At 39.8% G+C, this 26,403-nt stretch overlaps 1 protein-coding gene across 1 annotated transcript in view; it reads right to left on the bottom strand.

Moving 5' to 3' along the window:
- Nucleotides 1-11: 11 nt before the first annotated feature.
- LOC135490581 (stabilin-2-like) overlaps nucleotides 12-26,403 on the bottom strand; it is a 66,718-nt gene continuing 40,326 nt past the window's right edge. Inside the window, exons 20-41 of the mRNA XM_064775778.1 lie at nucleotides 18,985-19,207; nucleotides 18,569-18,698; nucleotides 17,090-17,242; nucleotides 16,856-16,951; nucleotides 16,244-16,387; nucleotides 15,249-15,394; nucleotides 14,414-14,531; nucleotides 13,703-13,879; nucleotides 12,241-12,336; nucleotides 11,435-11,563; nucleotides 10,139-10,267; nucleotides 8,691-8,852; nucleotides 8,291-8,486; nucleotides 7,577-7,758; nucleotides 6,547-6,685; nucleotides 5,985-6,112; nucleotides 5,416-5,526; nucleotides 4,697-4,831; nucleotides 4,200-4,310; nucleotides 3,690-3,725; nucleotides 2,589-2,735; nucleotides 12-1,369 (exon numbers count right to left, since the gene is read on the bottom strand). Coding sequence (XP_064631848.1) covers nucleotides 1,193-1,369; nucleotides 2,589-2,735; nucleotides 3,690-3,725; nucleotides 4,200-4,310; nucleotides 4,697-4,831; nucleotides 5,416-5,526; nucleotides 5,985-6,112; nucleotides 6,547-6,685; nucleotides 7,577-7,758; nucleotides 8,291-8,486; nucleotides 8,691-8,852; nucleotides 10,139-10,267; nucleotides 11,435-11,563; nucleotides 12,241-12,336; nucleotides 13,703-13,879; nucleotides 14,414-14,531; nucleotides 15,249-15,394; nucleotides 16,244-16,387; nucleotides 16,856-16,951; nucleotides 17,090-17,242; nucleotides 18,569-18,698; nucleotides 18,985-19,207 — 3,065 coding nt within the window. The 3' untranslated portion in view covers nucleotides 12-1,192. The remainder of the gene's footprint in view (nucleotides 1,370-2,588; nucleotides 2,736-3,689; nucleotides 3,726-4,199; nucleotides 4,311-4,696; nucleotides 4,832-5,415; nucleotides 5,527-5,984; nucleotides 6,113-6,546; nucleotides 6,686-7,576; nucleotides 7,759-8,290; nucleotides 8,487-8,690; nucleotides 8,853-10,138; nucleotides 10,268-11,434; nucleotides 11,564-12,240; nucleotides 12,337-13,702; nucleotides 13,880-14,413; nucleotides 14,532-15,248; nucleotides 15,395-16,243; nucleotides 16,388-16,855; nucleotides 16,952-17,089; nucleotides 17,243-18,568; nucleotides 18,699-18,984; nucleotides 19,208-26,403) is intronic.

Here is a 26,403-nt window from a genome sequence, read left to right as displayed (position 1 = left end):
CAAACGGCAAATCAGATCGCACCAAACTTCGGTACCTGAGATCACCTGACCAAGGGGTACATGTGTACTTAATTTGTGATCAATAGTCATTGCAGTTAAGAAACGTGCCATAGTTACGGCCTGACGGCGAAGTTACGCCATTTGACCTCTGTGACCTTGACAAGAAGGTCAAATTAAAAACCTGTGTGACATATACTGTATGGTGGTTAGATGTACCCATGATATCAAATTGGTGGCAATCGGGCAAGAAGTTAAGGAATAATCACATTTTTAAGGTTTTTGGATTTTGCCCCCTGGTGGTCAAGTGGTGAATCATATTGGACCAAACTTCGGTCCCTGAGATCACCTGACTAAGGGGTAAATGTGTATCAAATTTGGTATCAATAGTCATTGCAGTTTAGAAACGTGCCATCGTTACATCCTAACGGCCAATTTACACCATTTGACCTCTGTGACCTTGAAAAGGAGGTCAAATCAAAAACCCGGAGGATATATGATGCACCTTTGCTAGAAGTACCTACCATATTTTTTTCAAAATTTCCCGACTACTATTAAGGGAGATATTGCATATTTTCACTTTTAACGTTTGGCCCCCTGGTGGCCAAACCATGAAACGAATCGGACCGAAACTTGGTCTCCAAGGTGTCATTACATAAGGGTACATGTGTACCAAGTTTCAACTCAATAGCTCTAACAGTTACGAAACGTGCCCTGCTAACGGACGACGGACGACGACGACGACGACGACGACGACGACGACGACGACGACGACGACGACGACGACGACGACGACGACGACGACGACGGACGACGGACGCCACGGTATGGGATAAGCTCACCTCTGCTAAGAGGTGAGCTAAAAATGAGAGTATAGTACAACCTCTTACAAAATGAGATCTTGAGTAAAATGTGGTGCAAGAATGGATTCCATTTCCATTGTTGAGTAAAAGATCAACATACTTGAATAATTAAGCTATAAAAACACAGTGGTATCAAAATTAACATTCAAGAATCAGTCCCCCAGCTTGCCGAGAATGGGACCGACGTTCCAACCTGCCGAGCTGGCCTGCCCTGTCCCTGACAATTCATTGTAAATAAATGAGAATTATTGTTTATACACCTTATTCCTTATTCCATACATGTTTATTGTCTGATTCACCGAGGAATGTTTATAAGATCGCTCACACTCCCCTCAAAATGGAAAACTTGAGACGTTCGATTCGGCTCCGGTCTCATAGAGGGGGTTATCAAAGGAGTGTCCGTGCGAAATCTCGCAGCTTCCTCTTTTCTTCCTCTTGGTCTTGTTTTTCGTTTCGTCGTCACTCATGTCGTTATCCAGTTGACTGAAGCCGAGGTCTTCGTTGCCATCCTGAAGGAAAAAGATGACACATGTTACACCATCTTCAGGGAAAGGTAGGAACTGAAACCATTTCTTTGATAAAACCAATTGTAAAGCAATTCGATTTTGCGAAATTTTCCGTTGGGGAGGTTGAGGGGGCTATCAAGTTTAGATTGATATAAAAAACAACACTACAACGTTGTATGAAATAGACGACGTTTCGGATATTTTGATTCCTTTTTCAAAGTCTAATGTACAGACAGGAAATATATGTTTATATACAAGGACAACAGAAGACGTGAGGTGATGACGGGCTATCAAGTTTAGACATTTTTCAATATTTTCTGAAGGAAAAAGACTAGTTACACCATCGTCAGGGAAAGCTAGTAACTGAAACCATTTCTTCGATAAAACCAATCATAAGCAATTGGATTTTGCACATTTTTTTGGTTGAGGGGGCTGGAAAGGGGACTATTTTTGTTTCGGGACACTCTGGTCGTAGAGAAGCTTTTGCATAAGACCTTAAACTGCAATCTCCATTACAATGGGGGGGGAAGCAGTAGCGACGTCGAAGAGAGTCGGCCTCATGATCAAGTGGTCATGGGTTCGACTCTCGGCCGAGTCACTGCTTAGTTCATCTACTGGTCAAGTTCAAGTGCTACTTGAAACCCCTGATTGATTTCTGCGGAGGCAGGGTAATAATATAGGGTATCCCAAAAGCGCTTTGAACAGGGAAAAGTGTAAAAGCGCTTTATAAGAACTCTATATTATTATTATTATTATTACTCTGGGGGACTGAAGCGTTAAGTATGGTGTTGGTTGAGCCATAGAAGTGTTAAAAGTTGTCTTTTACTGAATAGCATTCCGCGATAATGACGTCACTGCAGCTGCTGCCCTCTATTTCCCCATCGCTGAATTACAGGCAATGTCGGACAAACATGCGGTTTCGTAATGGCTTCAGGCTTTCTAACTAGGGCAGTTAGATTCAATCTGGCACATGTCCGAGTGTTGGAAATACTACATAATTGTTCTGAATATTTCTCTCTCTGACTCTATGGTATCATTCATGCTAAAAACAATGCAGGGTCAAAGATAATTGACTTTGAAATAAGCTCAAATGCGTAGAAATAAGTGTCGATGTCCGACTGTCACGTGACTAAAACGTCATCAATATCTTATGCAAATGACCTTGTGAGCTATAAATAGTAACGTCGCGGAATGCTATACATCCAGTCTCGCTTACATGTACCTTTGAAAATGTGGCTATGAGGTTCTTAGTGTCTTCACCCGGTTTGACGCGTTTCCGTCGCATCCTTGCTGCGACCAATGCGACAATAATCGCGACCACAGCAACGCCCACGACCGCCGCCACGACGACCTTCAGCAAAAATTTCGCCTGGAAGGTAGAAAGAAAAACAAATGAAAACCACTCGAGGAAATATTCAAACACAAGAAAACCAAAAAAATCCTTTTGAAACCCATGTCATGAAATATCACTTTTAAAGTGATACTATGATGTGATATAAAACTTTGCGGAAATACGTCCGTTTTTAATTGTTGATCACAAATGTAAAGCTCAAATTTTCCATTTTTGATTAGATTTATTATAAAAACGCTGAATGTAAACCACCGCGACCGCGAAAATGTTCATGTTGTGATGTCATCAACGAAAACGGTAACTCGTGTCAAATTTCACCATATAATGTTTTAGGTGTTTTTGACAAATGACTGCATCACTTTCTCATAAATCAGTAAGGTTTTCGAATCGAAATGCACATTTTCTAGAAATTGATGGTTGAAGCCTGCCCGGACAGCTCGCTTCGATGCCGTTTTCGTTGATGACGTCACAACATGAACATTTTCGCGGTCGCGGTGGTTTACATTCAGCGATTTTATAATAAATCTAATCAAAAATGGAAAATTTGAGCTTTACATTTGTGATCAACAATTAAAAATGGACGTATTTCCGCAAAGTTGTAAATCACATCATAGTATCACTTTAAAACCTCCACAAGGACAAAGTCGCTGCCTTGAATCGGACTTCAAAAGTGTTGTATTTTTCAACACACCAGCACATATAAAGAAAAAAGTTACACAATGCACATATGACCCAATAATCCAAACCAATAACAGGAGAAGCCACATTTCATAATTGCCCATTCGTGACTACATGTCGTTATTTCCACCAATTGGCCTACAGATCAGAACACAAGTCACCCATGTCAATTTCCACACTTTCAGCAAAGCTGCATGCATAATGACTGTACGACACTTTTCCTGACTGAGGATTAAATATGAAGTGTACTCCTTTAAGGCACAAACAGTTCAACATGACAAATAGTATACTTACATCTTCAGAGAACGTCACGCCATGAGAATCTGGGATCTGAAAAAAAAATTTATCGGACTGTCAGATAGTACCTGGTAATCCATTTGAAGAAGCAAATAAATCTCCAAAGCTGGGTGGCTATTCTTTAAGTGGGTTCTTGACAGAGTCTTAAGAGAGACCAGTGACAGAGTGGTTAGAGACCTGGACTCATGATCAGGAGGTCATAGGTTTGACTCGAAGGATCATGGTTGTTTCGTGTTTGTTTCCTTGAGCAAGACACCCGACCCTAAACTGCTTTCAGTAACTTACGATTGATTCTACCTTTGGTCAAAGACTAATGGAGGCTCTGGCCACTAAACCCCATTGGTGCCTAACCATAGTGGCACGTGAAAGTGCTCATCCTGCCTTGGGGGAGGTGTAATCCTTGGAGAATGACATCCAACTACTCTATAACCTACTCTGCAGCCTACTGTATAACATACTCTATAGCATACTCTATAGCCTACTCTATAGCCTGCTCTATAGACCTACCTTATTATCAGTGATCGGAAAGAGAAGCGGTTTATCTGTGAAGTGGATGATGCCATTTGTTGCTGGAATGTTCATCTCGGAGATGGTGACATCATTCACATAGAAAGTCTCCTGCAAAATAAATCAGCTTGATTAGCGTTCTTAAAGGCCTACGTCGTTTGTTAAAAATTTAGAATTTGTAATTGAATTAAAAAATTTCCAATTGTTGTAAGACATACTAAATAAAAATTTCAACACTGTCGTTGTGTGGACTGATATACAAATACTATGAATGCCAAGTTTCAACAAATTTGTATTCATAATAACTGCACTACGGCATTGTGTATGGTGGATTTCTATTTAACTGGACTACCAGTAATTACACATGGTGTGCCCCTTTAAAGGGCCTACTCGGAAACTGTGAAATAGAATTTGAAATTTTCCTATTGCGTAAAGACACAGTCTCATACACCAAAGAAGCACCACATCGCCCTCTTTTGTAATGATGGAGAACTCACCGTATCGTTAACAGATCTTACGCCAACTGCTAACGGTTTTCCTGCAATATTCACGAAGACCGTCTCATTCATGCTCTGGCTCAGAGAGATGCGTTGAGGGACGATCATGTTGGCGATATCATTGCGCGTGTACGACTGGAAGGAGAGGTTATAAGAGATTGGAAACCGAGGAGAAATTTGTTAAATGGGGCCTATATCTTGGTGCCAGGTGGGCCAAATTAAGTTACATGAAGTCCCCATAGGTGTCTCTCCTATCTCACAATACTTCAGCACAAGTCATGATTTGTGTAGCAGATTTTTATCACCTGTGGTCAAGAAATGGACAATAGTTACAATCTAAAATCTAATTTTTCGCCACTTGACCTCTGCGACCTAAAAAGTGTGAAAAACGTGTACCATGTGTAACATATCCTTGCAAGGAGTACCTACCATAAATGTTTTATAAGTAATAAATGAGCTATCACACTTTTGAAGTTTTCAGTTTTGGCCCCCTTGTGGTCAAGTCAAGAATCAGTCCAGACTGAAATTCAGTGTTGGAGGTAATCTGACCTATAGAGTCATGTGTACCTAGTTTCAATTTCACACTAGTTAAGCGTTTAAGAAACAGGCCACTGTTTTGTGAATTATATTCACAACGGACGCCAGACAGTGCTCTATGGTATAGACTCACTGTACTGGTGCCCTAAAATATGCTATTTGGAAGCCCTTGTTATACTTACTGTTGCTACATAATTGACAGGAACAAATATTGTATAATCCTGCGTGTCGTTCTGTAACTTGTTCAGCAGGTCGAGTATGCCTGGCGCCAACTTGCTACTCTTATTCAACATCTGAAGTCGAAGTAAATGTAAATGTAATGATATTAAATGTAAATATAAATGTAAAGATATTAAATGTAAATATAAATGTAAAGATATTAAATGTAAATATAAATGTAAAGATATTAAATGTAAATATAAATGTAAAGATATTAAATGTAAATATAAATGTAAAGATATTAAATGTAAATATAAATGTAAAGATATTAAATGTAAATATAAATGTAAAGATATTAAATGTAAATATAAATGTAAAGATATTAAATGTAAATATAAATGTAAAGATATAAACAAGATTGTGACAATTTTCTGCAACGATTTTTGTCATCATTCAAACTCAGCTTTTTAAAAACTAGACCAGGTTAATTGTTCAAACCAAGTTTTTTCATTAATGCCAACTTAAATTGGTGTTCTCTCCTAAGCTATTTGTCCATTTGACTGAACACAGAGAGTACTTTCAATGAAATTACCTCTGAGAAGACCTGGGTAGTTTGGAGAGAGTTAATGGTGGTGTAGATATCGGAATTGCACTGGAATCCATCACCGACAAAACCTTTGCGGCATTCACAGGTGACAATGCCATCAGGCTTGTCCTGCTCTGTAATAAAATAAAATAAAATATGATTAAATTTTTTATCGTTCAACTAAACCAACCAACCAACCACAGGGTGGTCAAGTGATTAGTGGCCAGACTAATTGACCAATATTCATCTACTGTTAAGTGCGAATTAAGGTTACTGAAAAGTGCCAAATTTTTGTTGGGGTATAATTTCGCGAAGAACCTAATTTTTTGGGAAAATCCAACGGAAATCTTATAACCCTCCCCCAAAATTGAAATCCAGAAAATTCTGGGGTTTTCTTCGAAATTTCTGCCAATAGCAAATAGAAAATGTCGTTTTTTACAGTATTTGCAAGGGAAAATGTCGTTTTTGCAATGGCAAATACTGTAAAAAACGACATTTTCCCTTGCAAATACTGTAAAAAAACGACATTTTCTATTTGCTATTGGCCGACACAGCTTTTTGGACTCACCAGTAGGGGGTGTAAAGGAGCACATCGCATCAGGATGACAGCCGCCATTTTCCGTCTTGCATCCATTGATGTAGAGCTTACACCAGGCCTTCCCATCGCCAAACATATTGTCCGGACAGTGACAGTCGACGGAATCCATCTGGAAACGAAATTAATCATCATCAATAAATTAGTCACAGTGACTATTCTAAAGTAACAGCAACGATATTCCTGCAGGCTATTTTTGCTAGCGCATGAGTATCGTGGAAATTTCTAACTTTGGCAATTACTTATGAAATTTCGATGACACTGACACGGTATGGAATTGCCAAGTCAAAATATCATTCTTCAAATGAAAAACAGCAATGTGGCAAGTGGCACTTCATCCATTAGATCAACAAGGACATGCACAGATGTCGCAAACCTATTTTTTTGTAAAAGACGCTGCTCGATTTACAGGTAACTCATAGATATGGTGGCCACAACTTGGACATGAGGGGGCAGTCAATCCTGCGGGTGTGAAGGGCAAAACGATCGGATTGGCGCCGACTGTCATCCTTGCCTGGCCGATGACAGGCACCAATGTTAAAATAAAACAGCATTCTTAATCACTCCCCAAACTTTACTGCTAGAGTTTAGAAGCAATAGCATTCCGCGAAGTTACTATTTATAGCTCACAAGGTCATTTGAATAAGATATTGATGACGTTTTAGTCACGTGACAGTCGGACATCGACACTTATTTCTACGCATTTGAGCTTATTTCAAAGTCAATTATCTTTGACCCTGCATTGTTTTCAGCATGAATGATACCATAGAGTCAGAGAGAGAAATATTCAGAACAATTATGTAGTATTTCCAACACTCGGACATGTGCCAGATTGAATCTGACTGCCCTAGTTAGAAAGCCTGAATCCATTACGAAACCGCATGTTTGTCCGACATTGCCTGTAATTCAGCGCTGGGGAAATAGAGGGCAGCAGCTGCAGTGACGTCATCTTCGCGGAATGCTATACACACAACTTTTGCAACGGACATTTCACACATCCTACCTTAGTATTCCATTGACAAGACGCGTAACTCAGACAGCCGCCATTATTCACCTCACACCAATGCGTACAGTTTTTGCCGTCGCCGTAAAAACCGTCCTGACACTGACACGCCACATCCATGTCCGACCCGGAGCAGATTGCGTTCGAGTCACAGTAACCATTGTTATTCTTGCAAGAGATGGCTGGAAAAGATGATGGGAATATTAATAATTTAAACGGGATGTTTTAGCCAACTTTTGTATTTTCACCACCCAAGAAAATGTCCTCTATCTTCTCCTGTTAACAACTCCTGTGCAGATCAGTTAGCTAGATTTTGCCGGCTGAACATGTGGACAAAATTGGGTTCCATTCAGAAACTTTCCTCCTACAGTGCAACTGCCAAAATATAGTCTAAAGACCAAATATTGAGTGAAGTCTGCTCATATGTTTTTGACTCAATATGTGAAAACGCACCACATGTTATATATATCACTCATGGCATAAGAACAAACCATAGTCATTTCCAAAGAGTGGGCTACATATGATTCACACATATCACTCTTAACTCTCTTGTGACTATGAACAGTCATTTCCAAAGAGCGGGCTACATATGATTCACACATATCACTCTCTTGTGACCACGAACGTGATCAAACATGCTTGTGACACATGATGTGCAACCCGTGACATCCTATGTCATCCCATGTAAATCTGGCCTAAAAGACCTCGTCTTACTTTCATTACAGTTCGGCCCTCTCTTCCCCTTGATGCAAACATCGCAAGCCTCCCCGGTGTAATTCTCATCACATGTGCACAGTCCCGTCCCACTGATTCTGTCAGCGCACTTCCCGTGGCCATTGCAAGGATAGTCAATTCCCCCGGGACAGACTCGACAATCTTGTCCATAGAAACTCGGGCAGCAATCACTGGCCTGAAATTCATAAGAATTAGAAAGTTAACTTTGGTTCTGTTTATTCACGTATTTGGCATTTGATGAGAAAAAAAATAAAATTTTTCCACAGTTTGAGAGATGCTCTCGACTCACTTCAGGATGCTCCATTCCGGCTGCGTGAATGGGGGTCAAGATGGGTTTTTAGCATGATAATTTGCAAATAAGAGGATTAAATTTTCTTACCTCCTCGAACCTATAACATAAAGAGTAACATCCGTGTTTAATTTTCGTAACTCCTCTAGCGGTGATATTGTAAGTGCAATCGGCGAAGTGGATTAGGCGGACTGGTGTCCATGAACCCTTGGGACACGTGGCTTGGGTTCCGGCACACGGCTCGCAAATACCCTAAGACAAAAGAGAAAAACATTTTATTGAATTGATATACTTGTAGTCACTGTACAGACTGGAACTGATATAGTCTCGGTACTGTCTGGAAGTGATATAGTCTCCGTACTGACTGGAAGTGATATAGTCTCCGTACTGTCTGGAAGTGATATAGTCTCCATACTGACTGGAAGTGATATAGTCTCCATACTGACTGGAAGTGATATAGTCTCCATACTGACTGGAAGTGATATAGTCTCCATACTGACTGGAAGTGATATAGTCTCCATACTGACTGGAAGTGATATAGTCTCCATACTGACTGGAAGTGATATAGTCTCCATACTGACTGGAAGTGATATAGTCTCCATACTGACTGGAAGTGATATAGTCTCCATACTGACTGGAAGTGATATAGTCTCCATACTGACTGGAAGTGATATAGTCTCCATACTGACTGGAAGTGATATAGTCTCCGTACTGTCTGGAACTGATATAGTCTCCGTACTGACTGGAAGTGATATAGTCTCCATACTGACTGGAAGTGATATAGTCTCCATACTGACTGGAAGTGATATAGTCTCCATACTGACTGGAAGTGATATAGTCTCCATACTGACTGGAAGTGATATAGTCTCCATACTGACTGGAAGTGATATAGTCTCCATACTGACTGGAAGTGATATAGTCTCCATACTGACTGGAAGTGATATAGTCTCCATACTGACTGGAAGTGATATAGTCTCCATACTGTCTGGAAGTGATATAGTCTCCATACTGACTGGAAGTGATATACAGTCTATACAGGGATACCAAGGTTAAAGGTTAAATGTCTGAAAAGGTTTCTTGTAAACTTAGGTATAGGTACCCCCATTCCCTCTCATAGATAGCTGTAGGTACCTGGCCCATTCTCAAAAAGATGGGTACCCCCCTTTCCCCTTTATAGACAGCTATGGGTAACCCTATTCATAGATAGCTGTACATACCCCCATTCCCCTCAAAGATAGCTATTGGTACCCCATTCCCCCCTCATAGATAGCTATGGGTACCCCATTCCCCCTCAAAGATAGCTATGGATACCCCTATTCATAGATAGCTGTACATACCCCCATTCCCCTCAAAGATAGCTATGGGTACCCCATTCCCCCCTCATAGATAGCTATGGGTACCCCATTCCCCCTCAAAGATAGCTATGGATACCCCTATTCATAGATAGCTGTACGTACCCCCATTCCCCGGAGATAGCTATGGGTACCCCCATTCCCCTGATAGATAGCTACCTCCCATTCCTCTCATAGATAGCTCACCTTCTCCTTAATCAAATTTCTTTTATCGCATTGGTTGAGTGTTGGCTCAAAGAGGCCACCAATAACGTGCACGACTCCACCATCCACCATCAAGTCTTGCTGTTTAACATCTGCGTCATTAACTGCCAACTGAAATAGTGATGCAACAATAAGGAAACTGTAGCAGAACCTCTCTATTAAGGACACCCTCAGGACTGACAAGTGATGTCCTTAATAGAGAGGTGTCCTGATTAGAGAGGTAAAATCGCTTGTGTGTGCCCTGAAACTCCATCCAAAAATTATACAAATTATATATATTGTTATAATTGATATCTAGACATGTCAGAACCAATAAAACACTGCCAATGTAGTTGTTGATGTCGTACAGATGCTGCATGCAAAAATCAGCTCAAAATTCAAACCGCTTCATGGTTTTTCAAACATTTGGTAAATTTTTGCCAAATTCTGCCATCAACCTGAAAAAGGGGCCTTGGATCCAGGGTCCATATGACCATCCATGAACATGAATGTATAGGACTGAAAAGCCTGTAAGACCTGGGTACAAGGTATTTTTAAAGTGGTCTGCATCCGCAAACTGTGCATGATATAACGCTGAAAATGCGGGATATTGATGATAGATACATAATCTGATAGATGTTAAAGCTAAATGTTTATATCAATGCTGGTTTGGCAGTAATTCTTCAAAATATCAAGAAAACGTAATTCCCTCTCAATCAACAAGACTTTGTTGTTTTCACCCCAAATCTTGGTTCAGTACTCAGACTGACATTAGTCGTAGTTCCACCTATCATAAAACCTCGTGTTTTTTCAAGACCCGTGTCCTCGCCGTGTGTCAAAAAACCCGGGGCGCACTTACACCTATCAGTGGTGTTAGATAATGGTTAATAGCCCCGGCGACAGGTGCGCTGTAGGTAGGGAGCTCTCCTGTGTTTCTTTCCCGTTGGAGGGGAATTTCGCATCGCAATACCCAGGCAACTACACCGCGCCATATGTCGCCGGATCGTAGAACTTGCAATTGCCGTGTCTCTTCATGATCAGGTTCCACCTACCAAAAAACCCGTGTTGAACACGGGTCTTAATTAGCCCCCGATTAGCCCCATCGAGCTCGATGGGACTAATAGACACAGGGATTTGACACACGGGTCTATTTAGACACGGCAATTCATAGGTGTAAGCGCAAAAGACACGGGGATTTGATAGGTGGAAGTACGACTATTGTCTTCCGTGTAATAAAGAAAAAAAACCCAACATATCGCATGTCCAAATTGTCCCTTTGACTGACATTTGACGACTTACCTGTTTCAACGTCTTCTTCCAGGTAATCTTAAACTTCCCCCCCAGCAGTGTCTCGGACCGTTTATTGTTGCTGAACATCTGGGAAGTCAACAGCTCGCCGATGGCATACGACGACAGATAGCGCATACTCTGGAAGTTAGGGAAAAGATCACTTTTAGTGACACACCACATGATTTGGTAACAAATACCATGCAATTTCTCTTCCCACAATTATTATTAATGTTTATTTCGTATAGCAGTATACGATTTCAAATACAAAAAACAACAATAGTGCATTCGTGCAATTGGTGCGAGTGCGACAAAAATTACACTCAAATGGATTTAATGAGACAAATTAGAACACACATGATTGTTATAAAAATGAAAAGGATATAACATATCATGTAGGTACATGTATAGGTTACACAAAGTATACAGTAGAGCCTCCATATTAAGGACACCCTTGGGACTGACAAGTGCTGTCCTTAATAGAGAGGTGTCCGGATTAGAGAGGTCAAATTGAATGGAAACTACGAACATGGGACCAAAACTAGTGTCCCTAATAGCAAGTACGGATTAAAGAATCTATAATTGTTGATAGAGAAGTTGTCCTTAATAGAAATGGTGTCCTTAATGGAGAGGTGTCCACTAAGGAAAGTTCCACTGTACAAGCAACAGTGTGCATTTATCCATCCTTAAAAGAAGGAAACTTTAGGATTGAGATTATCACCGGGTAAGTTGGTAAAGTGCTAGTGAGTGGAACAAATTCGACTCTCGTACGAGGGCTATAAATAGAAGAAGATGAAGAAGTCACGGAATCTGCTTACCATATTTAATTGTTGATTGGCAAAAGCTTCATTATCTGGAACAAACAGTGTGAAGTCCTCCTCCAAGTTATCGATCTGGTTTATGAAGCCGGTATTCTGGAAATTAGAATGGTTTTAAAGTGATACTATGATGTGATTTACAACTTTGCGGAAATACGTCCGTTTTTAATTGTTGATCACAAATGTGAAGCTCAAATTTTCCATTTTTGATTAGATTTATTATAAAATCGCTGAATGTAAACCACCGCGACCGCGAAAATGTTCATGTTGTGACGTCATCAACGAAAACGGCATCGAAGCGAGCCGTCCGGGCGGGATTAAACCATCAATTTCTAGAAAATGTGCATTTCGATTCGAAAACCTTACCGATTTATGAGAAAGTGACGTAGTCATTTGTCAAAAACAGCTAAAACATTATATGGTGAAATTTGACACGAGTTACCCTTTAAATGTAAAGATACAGGGGCAAAGCTCAGAAAAACGAACAGGGCTAGGTTGTTCAAAACAACGTTAGCATTAACGCAGTTGATAAGTCTTAAAGGGACAATATAGGCAGCAGCTAGGCAGGCAAGATAAAGTTACACGAAGTCACCAATAGGGGTCTCTGACAGCTCACAGTATGTCGAAATGATTCACACTTGTACGAAGAATACATTTAGTGCTGAATCTGACATGACCCAGGCCCTTACTGTGTGTATAAGTCACCTGAAGATGGCCAAATTAGCCCCTCTGCTCCTGTCTATAGTCCCCCTTTAATGTGAAAATTTCTCTTAATCCATTATTGGTTTAACTGAAAGAGATAACATCCTTAAGGACTCATGACCGTTATGGATAACGGGATTGTTGTACTTTTGAACAACAGTGCCCAGAAGTCAAGAATTGCTATATTTTAGTTGCCGCGTTGTCAACTGATGGGCAGAATGGGAATCACAGAAGCCTGGAGGGGCAGAAACGCGCGTCGGTAGAGCAACACAACAGCACAACAATAGGGACCGATGGACATTGTTGTAAACTACAGTGACGGTATCCAGTTTTACTTCTACTATTCTGATTTTATTGTCTGGTCCGTGTGTATCATCGGTTGATCCTGTACTTCTTAACATATTGTGCCATTTGGACAGCCCACCTGCTTGACTACAACAGAATGTTTCAACAACAGAGTCGCAACAAAGTCTATAACGTCACAACGTCATTGAGAAACCACCCCGGAGTCATGATGTCATTCAAACTGTGAACTTCGAACAAGACAGATGCAAGTCAACCCCAGCCACCCTGATGAAGCCTAGAGGGGCAGAAACGCGCGTCGGTGGAGCAACACAACAGCCCAACAATAGGGACCGATGGACATTGTTGTAAACTACAGTGGCGGTATCCAGTTTTACTTCTACTATTCAGAATGGGAATCACCTCAGAATGGCAGTGGGAGACATTGCGTAACCTCTGTAACCAGCTTTCCACTTACCACTAGATAGTCTCTGAATACTGTCAGATTCTTCTCCGTCAGTAAATCCACAAGGTACGGATTTTGCTCGTCAAACGGAATGGGGTACGGCTCCAAGACCGCGTCGATAATGTGGATGTAACCGTTAATGGCGGCGATGTTTGCGTCAAGGACGAGAGCGTCATCGACGGAGGTATTCTGAAAGTCGAGAACAGATCGAATAAATATAAGAACAGAAGTCAGGGAATCGCAGAACTGTCGCTACAAACATTGAAATTGTGAGAGATTACACGGCACTTCTGAAGAGAAAATTGATTAGTCATTCATTTTGTGATACAGTCCAAATCACAATTGTCATTCCTACCAGCGCGTAGGTCGAGCGTAAATACACATAGAGAAAAAGCGTGTCACTGGTGCGTCATTGATACGAAACTCTGTGAGTATTGCCCAGTAGGCAACATAGATGGCACCACTGCACTGGGAATCAATGTTCATGCTGTTATTTCTTCTGAGGGCGGGTCTAGGGTCCCCGTGCGGATCCTGGGTTTCGCGAGGCTGTCAAAGACGTGTGAAAGAGGTGGTATGCCCCATTGTTTCTGCGGTACGGAGGTGCCGAGGTACCGAGGTACTGAAGATAAGCCACAGATTGGAGGCTCCTCGAGTACAGCCGGCTGATTTCAGCTTGCAAGAGAGCTCAGGCAGCAAACTGCCTGATTTTCTCTGAAGACTTACATTTCCTTTCTTGGTCACATTTAAAGGGTGTCCCGACAACAATGTGTCCACGTCGTCATTCAAGAAATTGTGCAAATAGAGTTGCTCCATGGTGTAGCCCCCTCTTAACACATGGTAACTGAAATATGAAATCAACACTAGAGGCATTATACGGCGGAATCTCCATATGCTGAAACCTCTCTATTAAGGACACCCTCTATCAAGGACACTTACTTTGGACCGGAATTGGTTGTTTCCTTTCTATTTGACCTCTGTAATCAGGACACCTCACAATTAAGGACAGCACTTGTCAGTCCCGAAGGTGTCCTTAATAGAGAGGTGAAGACACCATGCCAACTCCTGAGACATTTAAAGGGTGTCCCGACTTACGGTGTCTTCGCCGTCATTCAAATCATTGTGCATAGGCCTATACACCTTTCCAGAAATGAGGCGCTGAGTGTCCGAAATAGTGATGTCATAAGGGGAAACTAGGCCTTATGGTGGAGGGACAAAGGAGATAGTCATGGTTGACCAACACACTTGAATGCCTTTAATGACGGACAAGGGGGAAAAAGTGAGTTCCAATGCAAGCCACCAATTTCGGGAAGCATGTATAGAGCTGTTCCATGGTGTAGCCTCCTCGAAGTGCTAAAAAGGGGGCTATTTTTTGTCACTTTTCAACCAGAAAAATAAAATACAACTAGCCATCTTTTCCCTGCTGATTCAGCAAGCACTGGTCTCGTATACGCAATTGCAAAAAAAAACTTATTGAGCTATCTCTAATATATTTCCTTTCCTGTGGGTCTGAAAGGGGGCGTTTGGGGGTGAAACTTTGGCGCTGAAAGTTGTAACTTACCTGAGAAGTTTGAGTATATTCTCCGGCTGCATCCAGTACCGATTGTTGGCACGCGCCTTAAACTTGATTAGGACTTCACTGATCGGTATAAACACTGTATAGTTCCCCTGCCGATCATTCAGGTAGTGGTCAGAGAGGGGAAGTCCCTACGAAAAAAGAGAAGTCAGAAAAATTATGGAAATAGCCTGTACTTCGAGGTCACAGGTAAAGTAGAGCCTCTCTATTAGGGACACTCTCACGACTGACAATTGCTGTCTTTAATAGAGAGGTGTCCTGATTAGAGAGATCAAATTGATATTTTGGAAGAGAAGGGAGAAAAATTATGGAAATAGCCTGTACTTCGAGGACACAGGTACAGTAGAACCTCTCTATTAGGGACACTCTCTCGACTGACAATTGCTGTCTTTAATAGAGAGGTGTCCTGATTAGAGAGATCAAATTGATATTTTGGAAGAGAAGGGAGAAAAATTATGTAAATAGCCTGTACTTCGAGGACACAGGAACAGTAGAACCTCTCTATTAGGGACACTCTCTCGACTGACAATTGCTGTCTTTAATAGAGAGGTGTCCTGATTAGAGAGATCAAATTGATATTTTGGAAGAGAAGGGAGAAAAATTATGGAAATAGCCTGTACTTCGAGGACACAGGTACAGTAGAACCTCTCTATTAGGGACACTCTCTCGACTGACAATTGCTGTCTTTAATAGAGAGGTGTCCTGATTAGAGAGATCAAATTGATATTTTGGAAGAGAAGGGAGAAAAATTATGTAAATAGCCTGTACTTCGAGGACACAGGAACAGTAGAACCTCTCTATTAGGGACACTCTCTCGACTGACAATTGCTGTCTTTAATAGAGAGGTGTCCTGATTAGAGAGATCAAATTGATATTTTGGAAGGGCATGATGTGCCAGTCACGTCACCTGCACGTCATGGGGGCCATGCACGTCGCCCACAGCAAAAGGGTTAAAATAGTTCAAAATTTCTTCTTCTTACCTGGATTAATTTCTTCGCCTCCGCGATCCTGCTCCTGGTGTTAATCTCTCCCAATATAGTCCTCAAGCAGATGACTCCGTCCCCATAGTACTCCTCCTTACACGTACAGTTATTCTTCCCCGGACCAGTGTTGATACACAAAGCCTAAAAAATAGAGAGAAAATTCGAATCATGTCTTGAAATAATGTGGCGTTCGTTGGCGAAGTCCCTCCAACTTGCGACATTCTGTTTGTACGTTGAAAAATTCTTTTTGAGCTATCTCTAATAGATTGTCCTTAATAGAGAGGTGTCCTGATTAGAGAGGTCAAATTGAATGGAAACACCCAAGTTGAGACCAAAACTAGTGTCCTTAATAGAGAGGCTGTCCTTAATAGAGAGGTGTCCTGATTAGAGAGGTCAAATTGAATGGAAACACCCAAGGTGAGACCAAAACTAGTGTCCTTGATAGAGAGGCTGTCCTTAATAGAGAGGTGTCCTGATTAGAGAGGTCAAATTGAATGGAAACACCCAAGGTGAGACCAAAACTAGTGTCCTTAATAGAGAGGCTGTCCTTTATAGAGAGGTGTCCGCTAAGGGAGGTTCTACTGTATACAGATATCTGATTGTACCTACATTGGCATCGCATCCTCCGTTCTTTACCGTGCACATGTCGTCCCAGACGCAGTACGTCCCGTTGCCATGGAAATTCACTTTACATCTGCAAATAAACTGAAGAAAACGAAAGTTCATGAAAAAACCAAATGGGCATTTTTAGAACATTCTCTTTCAGTGGGGGACGCCCTGTCAGGTGTACACCATGCTTCAGAGGGAGTTATTTACCTAAATGATATTAATTTTCGTACTTACTTTCCCCGGTGCTGTGTCGATGCATTCAGCATTTGGATCGCACTGGTTGTGGACCTTGCATGGCGTGCTGGGATAGCAATAGGTGCCATCTCCCACCCAGCCCTCCGTACACAAACACTTGCTCAGGCCGGGCCCGGTGTGTAGACACTTGGCCTAGAAGACAAAACAGCAAAGTTTAAAAAGAAATGGCCAGGGGCAATGTGCTCACCTGTTGTCAATGGTCATTATAATGATTACACAGAATTTGACCTCTATGACGTAGGTCAAGGTCAAATGGTTTCAACTACTATTCTAATGTTGATTAGACAAGTCAGTGACAAACATTTGAAGTTCACACACTGGATGTTTCTTGAGGACCCACATAGGATTTTACGACCTTGACCTATTTTCACTGGAAAAGTAGGTCACATTGAACGAAATCTTTCTCAAGATGTAGAGATGCCTAATAGGTGTCAAAATATCAAATTTGATGAGTCTAGGATAAAAAGGACAATTCATTTTCCTCTTTCCCGAATCCCGATTATTTTTGGGCAATCCTGGCATGCTGAAAACGACTTCCCTCAGAAGACAAGACCATCTGTTTTAACTTGTTTTCACTTTGATCAACTCTTCAAAAGACCAGGCTCATCATGTCTCAGCATCGATGACTTGCCAATACACACTCAGAAAGCTTAATGACATCACACAAGTTTATTCTCGACACAAATTCAACCAAGTCGCATTCCTTTGAAAAAAATACGGTAGGCTATTCGGGTCATGTCTTGATAGTGATCATGCATTTCTTTTAAAAGTAAGTGGGCCCCTAATTGCTGCATTAAGGAGACATAATCATCATTAAAGAAGAGACTTCGTCATTTTGTGAATTCCACTATCGTGACAGCACACAGTCAATAAGACATATTTGGAATCAGGGTTATGGGGGGGGGGGTCATCTTACCCAGGGGTTCATGTCTACAAAATTTCAGTTCATTAGCCTTAGCGGTTACAAAACTTCCCCTGCTAATGGACAACACTACCGGAGACACATGACTTTAAGAGTACAGTGCGCTAAATAAAAAATGCAAAAGGTGTGACTTCTTTTTGAACACCCAATATACACTTGGCACTTGGACACCAGGGGGCCAAATCTGAAAACCCTAAAGATGCATGAAGTCCTTGATAAATAACTGTGTCATCTTAAAATTTTTACCACAAATACAGTACCTTGTACATGATATAAAACATAGGATTTCATTTTGACCTACTTTTCAAGGTCACCAGGTCAAACTGTAAGAATGAATATGTAACTTTTCTTACCTGGCCTGTTCGTCACAGCCACCAAGGTGCATGAAGTCCTTTATAAATAACTGTGTCTTCTTCAAATTTTAACCACATATACATGTAAAAAGATTACATAACATAAAATATAGGTTTTCATTTTGACCTACTTTTCAAGGTCACCAGGTCAAACTGTAAGAATGAATGTGTCACTTTTCTTACCTGTTCGTCACAGCCACCTCTGTTTGCCTCCTCACAGGGATTCAACTCGATGCACTTTATCCCGTCGCCTGTGTAACCCGTGTCACATTGACACACGACAGGCATGGAGCTAAGGCGCGCTAAGTTTTTACTAGAAATGACAGCAAAAGAATTTTTAAAACTTCCTGGGATATAGTCTAATATAAACAATGGTAGAGATTAACCCTTTTGTCTGCGGCAGCCATTTTTCAGCCAGTGCCGTCCTGTGATGACAGTTGATACCAATAACAAAAGGTGCAGCTAATTTTTACCCGAATGGTCGAAAATATTCGAAACACTAAATTAAATTAAAGGCCAAACCGTTGCAATTTCACGAAACCGCGTAATAAATATGCCCACTCATATTTTGGGCTCACAATATTGGGTCTGGTACTTACAGCGTTAAGAAGCTCAGGTAATGTATTGCTCTTTGGCGTGCATCCATATATCGTCGCTCGCAGGTGGCATGGGCGTGGCAGTTGTACCGCAACGAGGCTTGGCCACACGAGATTCTCTGCTGCTCGCAATTTGGCCCCTTGTATCCAGTCTCGCACGAGCCAGCTTTGCATCTCCCATTGCCTTTGGTGCCCAAGTCACATCTTCCCTTAATACAGGTACATGCTAAAAATATACAGAGACACTCGTATACATTACAATACAAAAGAACCTCTTTTAAGGGAAACCTCTCTATTAAGGACACCCTCTCTATCAAGACACCTTCTCTATCAAGACACCCTCTCTATTAAGACACCCTCTCTACTAAGGACACCTGTCTACTAAGGACACCTCTCTACTTGGGATACCTCCCTTTTAAGGACACACTCTGTATTAAGGACACTCTAATCAGGACACCTCTCTATTAAAGACAGCACTAGTCAGTCCCAAGGATGTCCATAATAGAGAGGTTCTACTATACTTTACGAACACCATCTGGGTGTACATGAAGATCACACTGCATGCCACATCCTCCCAGACCTGATATTAGTTTTGACCATGACTGTAGCATACCTCGTCTACTCAATTGGTAACCAATAGCACTTGTGTCTAATTATTAGGTTAAATAACCTTTTAATTTCTGACAACTATTTGATTTAGCAGCAGGGGCAGTAAAAACTTGACTCAGAAAGGCAACTTTCAACTGCTCTTGTATCAAATTTGACACCATATAAAATGTTTATGGTCGCTCCAACAAGACCTAGATAATTTTATTCAAGTACCAACTGAATTTGGTTGGGATAAGTTACCTTCACGGCCAACGCTATCCTTAAAAATTTGAAATTTGAAATTTGAAAATTTCCAATTGCGTATACGTACGTGTACATGAACTGAATATACATGTACATTGTAATCAAGAATAAATAAACACTAGTCTTTATGAATTCTTGATGTAATATACATGTAATTTCAACGTTGCCATTGACATATATATATACAAATACTGTATTTACCAAATATGCATGCAAATTCACTGACACTTGGCATCTATAGTCTTTGTACATCTTTCAACACAAACAGCAATGCTGAAATTTACATTCAGCGCATATTTTCAGAATTAGAAATCTTCAAATTCGAATTCAATTTTCAAATTTTTGACCGTGGGAGTATCTTTAATGCACCTTCATATAATTTCTTAATAGCGGATTACAGTACCAAGCCTGTGGGTTTCCTCCAAAGGCCGAATATTTTGAATATTTGGGTTTACGCTATACCAAAATGTACAGTCGAGAGGTCAGAAGAAGGATACTAAAATGTAATTGAGAAATACCAGTATGTGAAACTCGCAACGCTCACATTCAACTCGCAATAATGTTCACTCGCAACTCGCAATAATGTACACTCGCAACTCGCAATAATGTACACTCGCAACTCGCAATGATGTACACTCGCAACTCGCAATAATGTACACTCGCAACTCGCAATAATGTTCACTCGCAACTCGCAATAATGTACACTCGCAACTCGCAATAATGTACACTCGCAACTCGGACAAAGAAGCCCTCGGATGTGGTGTCATTTCAAAGGATTCTGCAACAACATTGTGTCCCTCACAAAAGTTTTAAACCCTTTGAAAATCAGATAATAGAAAGGTGACCTCGAGGACACTGAAAGTCCAGCACATTTGAGTGTCTAATTTATGCTTATCCAGTGGAAGTTCCCTACAGTGGACACCTCTCTACTAAGGACACAAGTTTCAAACTTCATTATTTCACTATCATTTCAAGAAATCCAAGTCAGTTCTCCCCGTAAACCGAGAAAAAAACCCTGTCTTTCAACATTATGCGTTTTGCTAACAACTCAATACGTTTGTTTTGCAAAGTTTTCGCATGTTAACGCGGATTGTTCGATATCTTTCTGTACTCATGCTAGAGGTTGTTTATGAGTTCATAAAAGTGAGTTTTTGCAAATCTCCCAAAACCCCACATGCGAATACCTATCCCATTGTCCTGATTATGATGTCAAACAATGGGGATGATGTTTCAGGGCTTTACGAAAACTCACTGATAATAGCTTTCCAAGTGACATTTAGAACTGCCTGCAACAACTGCCCATTATCCTCATTTCCCAACCAACGAGATCAGAATAGTTTTAGGCTGTCTCGTAACTTAGATAATCGTGTTTTCGAACTGAATGGATTTATGACGGAGCCAGGCATTTAGGTAAAGTGCACACCCAGTGAGAATTCTGCGGGGATTTGAGACGCTAGACTGCCAGAGTATTAACCAGTGAAGAAGCGATGAAAGTTATCGCCAAAGAAAATTTGGCGACTTTTTGTTCCACGACGGCTGAATACCAACCGCATGCCTTAGGTCGAATTACTCTCCTTTCGTCTAAGCGCAGTTAAGACCACCTATAACATATAGGGCAAACACCCTCTGGAACGTGATTAGATAAGCCCAGGCAATGTGTGGAACTCCACGCGTTGTAGGCCAAATTGATGTGATTGACTGTTGGCCATTATGAAATCGAATCGAATAGAATAGAATAGAATAGAATAGAATAGAATAGAATAGAATAGAATAGAATAGAATAGAATAGAATAGAATAGAATAGAATAGAATAGAATAGAATAGAATAGAATAGAATAGAATAGAATAGAATAGAATAGAATAGAATAGAATAGAATAGAATAGAATAGAATAGAATAGAATAGAATAGAATAGAATAGAATAGAATAGAATAGAATAGAATAGAATAGAATAGAATAGAATAGAATAGAATAGAATAGAATAGAATAGAATAGAATAGAATAGAATAGAATAGAATAGAATAGAATAGAATAGAATAGAATAGAATAGAATAGAATAGAATAGAATAGAATAGAATAGAATAGAATAGAATAGAATAGAATAGAATAGAATAGAATAGAATAGAATAGAATAGAATAGAATAGAATAGAATAGAATAGAATAGAATAGAATAGAATAGAATAGAATAGAATAGAATAGAATAGAATAGAATAGAATAGAATAGAATAGAATAGAATAGAATAGAATAGAATAGAATAGAATAGAATAGAATAGAATAGAATAGAATAGAATAGAATAGAATAGAATAGAATAGAATAGAATAGAATAGAATAGAATAGAATAGAATAGAATAGAATAGAATAGAATAGAATAGAATAGAATAGAATAGAATAGAATAGAATAGAATAGAATAGAATAGAATAGAATAGAATAGAATAGAATAGAATAGAATAGAATAGAATAGAATAGAATAGAATAGAATAGAATAGAATAGAATAGAATAGAATAGAATAGAATAGAATAGAATAGAATAGAATAGAATAGAATAGAATAGAATAGAATAGAATAGAATAGAATAGAATAGAATAGAATAGAATAGAATAGAATAGAATAGAATAGAATAGAATAGAATAGAATAGAATAGAATAGAATAGAATAGAATAGAATAGAATAGAATAGAATAGAATAGAATAGAATAGAATAGAATAGAATAGAATAGAATAGAATAGAATAGAATAGAATAGAATAGAATAGAATAGAATAGAATAGAATAGAATAGAATAGAATAGAATAGAATAAGGTTTATTGCTCAACAAAATTACATTGCGTAGAGCACAAAACTACCTAGAAATACGAATATACATGCAAAGGTTTTTTCACATCAACAAAAGAATACGAATTTGCTTACAATATGATTAGAGTAGTTGGAGAGACTTTGACCAAAATTTAGTTAGTTTTATTAATGTATTCTTTGACCCCTTTGTTGACATTACCTAGGCCCAGTGCACTGAGGCTGTTGACCTTGCAACTGGTGCAAACAGTGGTAGTTCAGCCATTGGATAGAAATGCTCAATAAGTCAGTAAATGGTGTATTGTATAGGAAACTTGGGGGTTGGGCCTAAATATTTGGAATAGACCTTAGGAAGACGAAAGGAGAGTATTCGTTTCCACAACCAAATGATAGTTATTGACCAACAGAGTGACGACATGAAACGTAACGTCTGCAGGCAAATTACAAATGGGCTAACAATGCTAGGTTAGCGACTTAACATGTCCGTAATTGAGCGACGATCACCTCGTAATGGGAAAACTTGATTCCTCCATCATTGGACTAGCGTAGATCATGACCGCAATGCACCTGTTATTTTCCCATAATTCCTATGATTGTTATCGGTGCGGGGCACAAGAGGGCAAGATGACCACTGTTAGAGCTCCACCCACTAATGATAGATTACAAACAAGCAATTTTTGTTGCGTGTGATCATGATCTATAGATGCTCACCCGCAGTGGGTTGATTCCCTTGTCAATTTCCTTGCAGATCAAGGCACAGGCACAGGCCGGATAATTTTGAACATTTTACATGTTTTAGCGAGTTTTTTAAAATCACGCAATGAAAATCGCCAAACTGCTTATCAATGACTTCAATGACAGTCATTATGATCATGATGCTCAGACATCAAAGGAATTTTTGTTTTCCGTTTTTTTGAATTGTTTGAAATCTAGCGTCATTTAGAACTTTTGTGACAAAACACAAAAGAGACACACAAATTATATATCTTTCGCTTTTAGAATAATTTGGTAAAATTTTAGTCATTATTTGCTGGAGTTTGGTCTGAACACTTAAAATAGTGTTTTTTCCTTTCTTGAGTCGTAGAAATAAAAGTTTTTGAGCTTTTGAAAATGTTCGATGTTTTGTACGCAACCATAAAAGTCTGGGAAGATACTGTAAATGAGTATGAATTTCAGCACAGATGCTTTCTTACCTGACGTCCCCTCCTGAATGAAGAGGACAAATTATACATAAGTAACTTAGTAAATATAATTTTGGCCTGAATGGTTAAACAACCAAACTCATGGCCTTCAATTATACGACTGCAAGATTCCACAAGCTATAATGCGTTCCGAAAACATTAGTAAAACCAACAATCACACACGCAGCTAGGATTATCACGGAGAAGGCAGTAACTTGATAGCCATCTTAAATTCTCGATCAACAAAATGGCGGGAAGTAGCGTAATTATATTGACAGTTGGATATGAAGTGACGGGGTTGCATGACTTTATGTGATGGGGCTCACAATCACAGTGAATGAAAGTACAAATAGAGGTGGGATAAATTTCATACAGTGTGATGTGAATTTTATGCCAATTTTGCTTAATACTGGTTTATTTTTCTCATGTGTTTCGTTCCAGCAAGACGTCACTATAGACTATCGGTAGGAAGGAGCCAGTTAGGTCAGAAAATGTTACACAAAGTCACCAATAGGGGTCCAACTGCCGTTTGGGCCGTCAGGGTGGTGCAGTGGAAACTTCAGTGCCTATCACCAACCAAGTCCCTGGTTCAACCCCCGGTCTGATCGGTACACTCATGTGATTTAGAGGCAGCCCCTTCAGCAGCATAGGTTTTCTCCGGGTTCACCGGTTTCCTCCTGCTTACATTACAAATGTTTATAGAGCTAATAATGTCCTAGTTACACGTTCAACTCTCCACTCAAACATGGACGGCAAAAAGTTGGAAAAAACTCTTCTCTTATCAGAGGTAATGAGTTAATGCGATCTATGAATATAGCACTTTTTTATCAAAGATGTCAGAAAAATTACTCTCATTACTTTACTCGTTACTTACATTACTCTCATTTCGAACAACTTTTGTTCCTGGGTCCTCTTCATCCCATTAAAGGCCTACGCCATTCGTTAAAAAATTTGAAATTTGTTCTTGAATTTGAAACTTCCCAATTGCGTGAATACGTAATAAATATAATTTTCGGCATTGCAGTTGTTTAGACAGCTATACAAATACTCTACATACCAAGTTTCAGAAAATTTGTACATTAAAACTGTACTACAGCATTGTGTATAATTGCATTTCTATTTTCCTGGACCACCAGTAATTACGAACGTCGTACCCCTCTTTAAGTATCATGCCAGCGGCAAGGAAGATAACGTCGAACTGACTTACGAACCACGTCACAAATGACGCTCACAGGCAGAGCACGGGAAAAGATGTAATATAATTACGTAGAAGATTATATTTTAATCCTCCATTTGGCTGCGACAGGTTACCGCATCTATTACTGGGTGACACAAAAAAGATGAAAAACTTTGAATTATGAATAAGAAACTAAAATTAATTTGATATTTACTTTTAATCTAATTTTAATTTTTCATTTAATTCAAATTTTTTTTTTTTCACTTATCAAACTCTCAGACCACAGTAATTCAGCACATATGTACGAATTTGGAAATTTTCTAAATCCGTTACAAATTTTAAATTTTAAACGGTCTTTTTGAGCAACAACCTGGCAAGTACAATGGTTGATGCATTAGTCTTTCAGTAAATGATGTAATTGGCACAAAAAAATTAACCCAGTGAAAAAAACAAAAACCTGCTTTTCTCAAAATGACCAAAATGAAGATTTCTGGTTTCCTGTGTGCACCCCCTTCAACTGAAACCGTCACGAGTCACAACCCGACTGAAAAACAAACCCGCACACATCCCCACTCCTGACGTACGTGTAATGACGCGGCAACGCACGGTAAAACCACATAATCAACGGGAATTACCGCGAGAAAATTATAGACAGTACCGGACATCCCGTGATACTCCAGGTAAGGAAGGAAAATTATGCGCACGATTCACCACCGAAGGTATAATTACTGTCACAGTAGTTACAGCAATTATGCCGATCTTAGTCCATCTACTTGCTTATTTCCTATAATTAATGGCTTAGTGGTCTTGGCTTGTTTGGCATGTATCTTGCCGTGATTGCCCTGTTAGAAGATCGCATATTTTCTTGTGGCCGTGATGAGCAGAAATTGAGATAGCCTGCACACGGTTGTAAGAACTCTGAACTCTGGCACAGGATAGGGTCAACCAGTTGAAGGTTTTTGCATGCAGCATCTGTACGACATCAACAACTACATTGGCAGCCCTGGATCCAAGGCCCCTTTTTGAGTTTGATGTCAGAATTTTGCGAAAATTTACCAAATGTTTGAAAAACCATGAAGTGGTTGGAATTTTGAGCAGAATTTTGCATGCAGCTTCTGTACGACATCAACAACTACATTGGCAGTGTTTTATTGGTTCTGACATGTCTAGATATCAATTATAACAATATATCATTTTGTGTCATTTTTGGAAGGATTTTCAGGGTAAACACGAGCGACCCTAAGATTGTGAAAATTTTGGAACGTAATGATAGATACATAATATGATTGTTACTAAAGTGAAATATTGATATCAATGCTAATTAACCATTTATTCTTCCAAATATCATGAAATACTCAGGTCTTACAGGCTTTTCATTCCTATACATTCATGCTCATGGATGGTCATATGGGCCCTGGATC

The sequence above is a fragment of the Lineus longissimus genome, chromosome 7 (assembly GCF_910592395.1).
Source record: "Lineus longissimus chromosome 7, tnLinLong1.2, whole genome shotgun sequence".
NCBI classification, from domain to species: domain Eukaryota; kingdom Metazoa; phylum Nemertea; class Pilidiophora; order Heteronemertea; family Lineidae; genus Lineus; species Lineus longissimus.
This window is presented reverse-complemented; position numbering and strand designations above follow the sequence as displayed.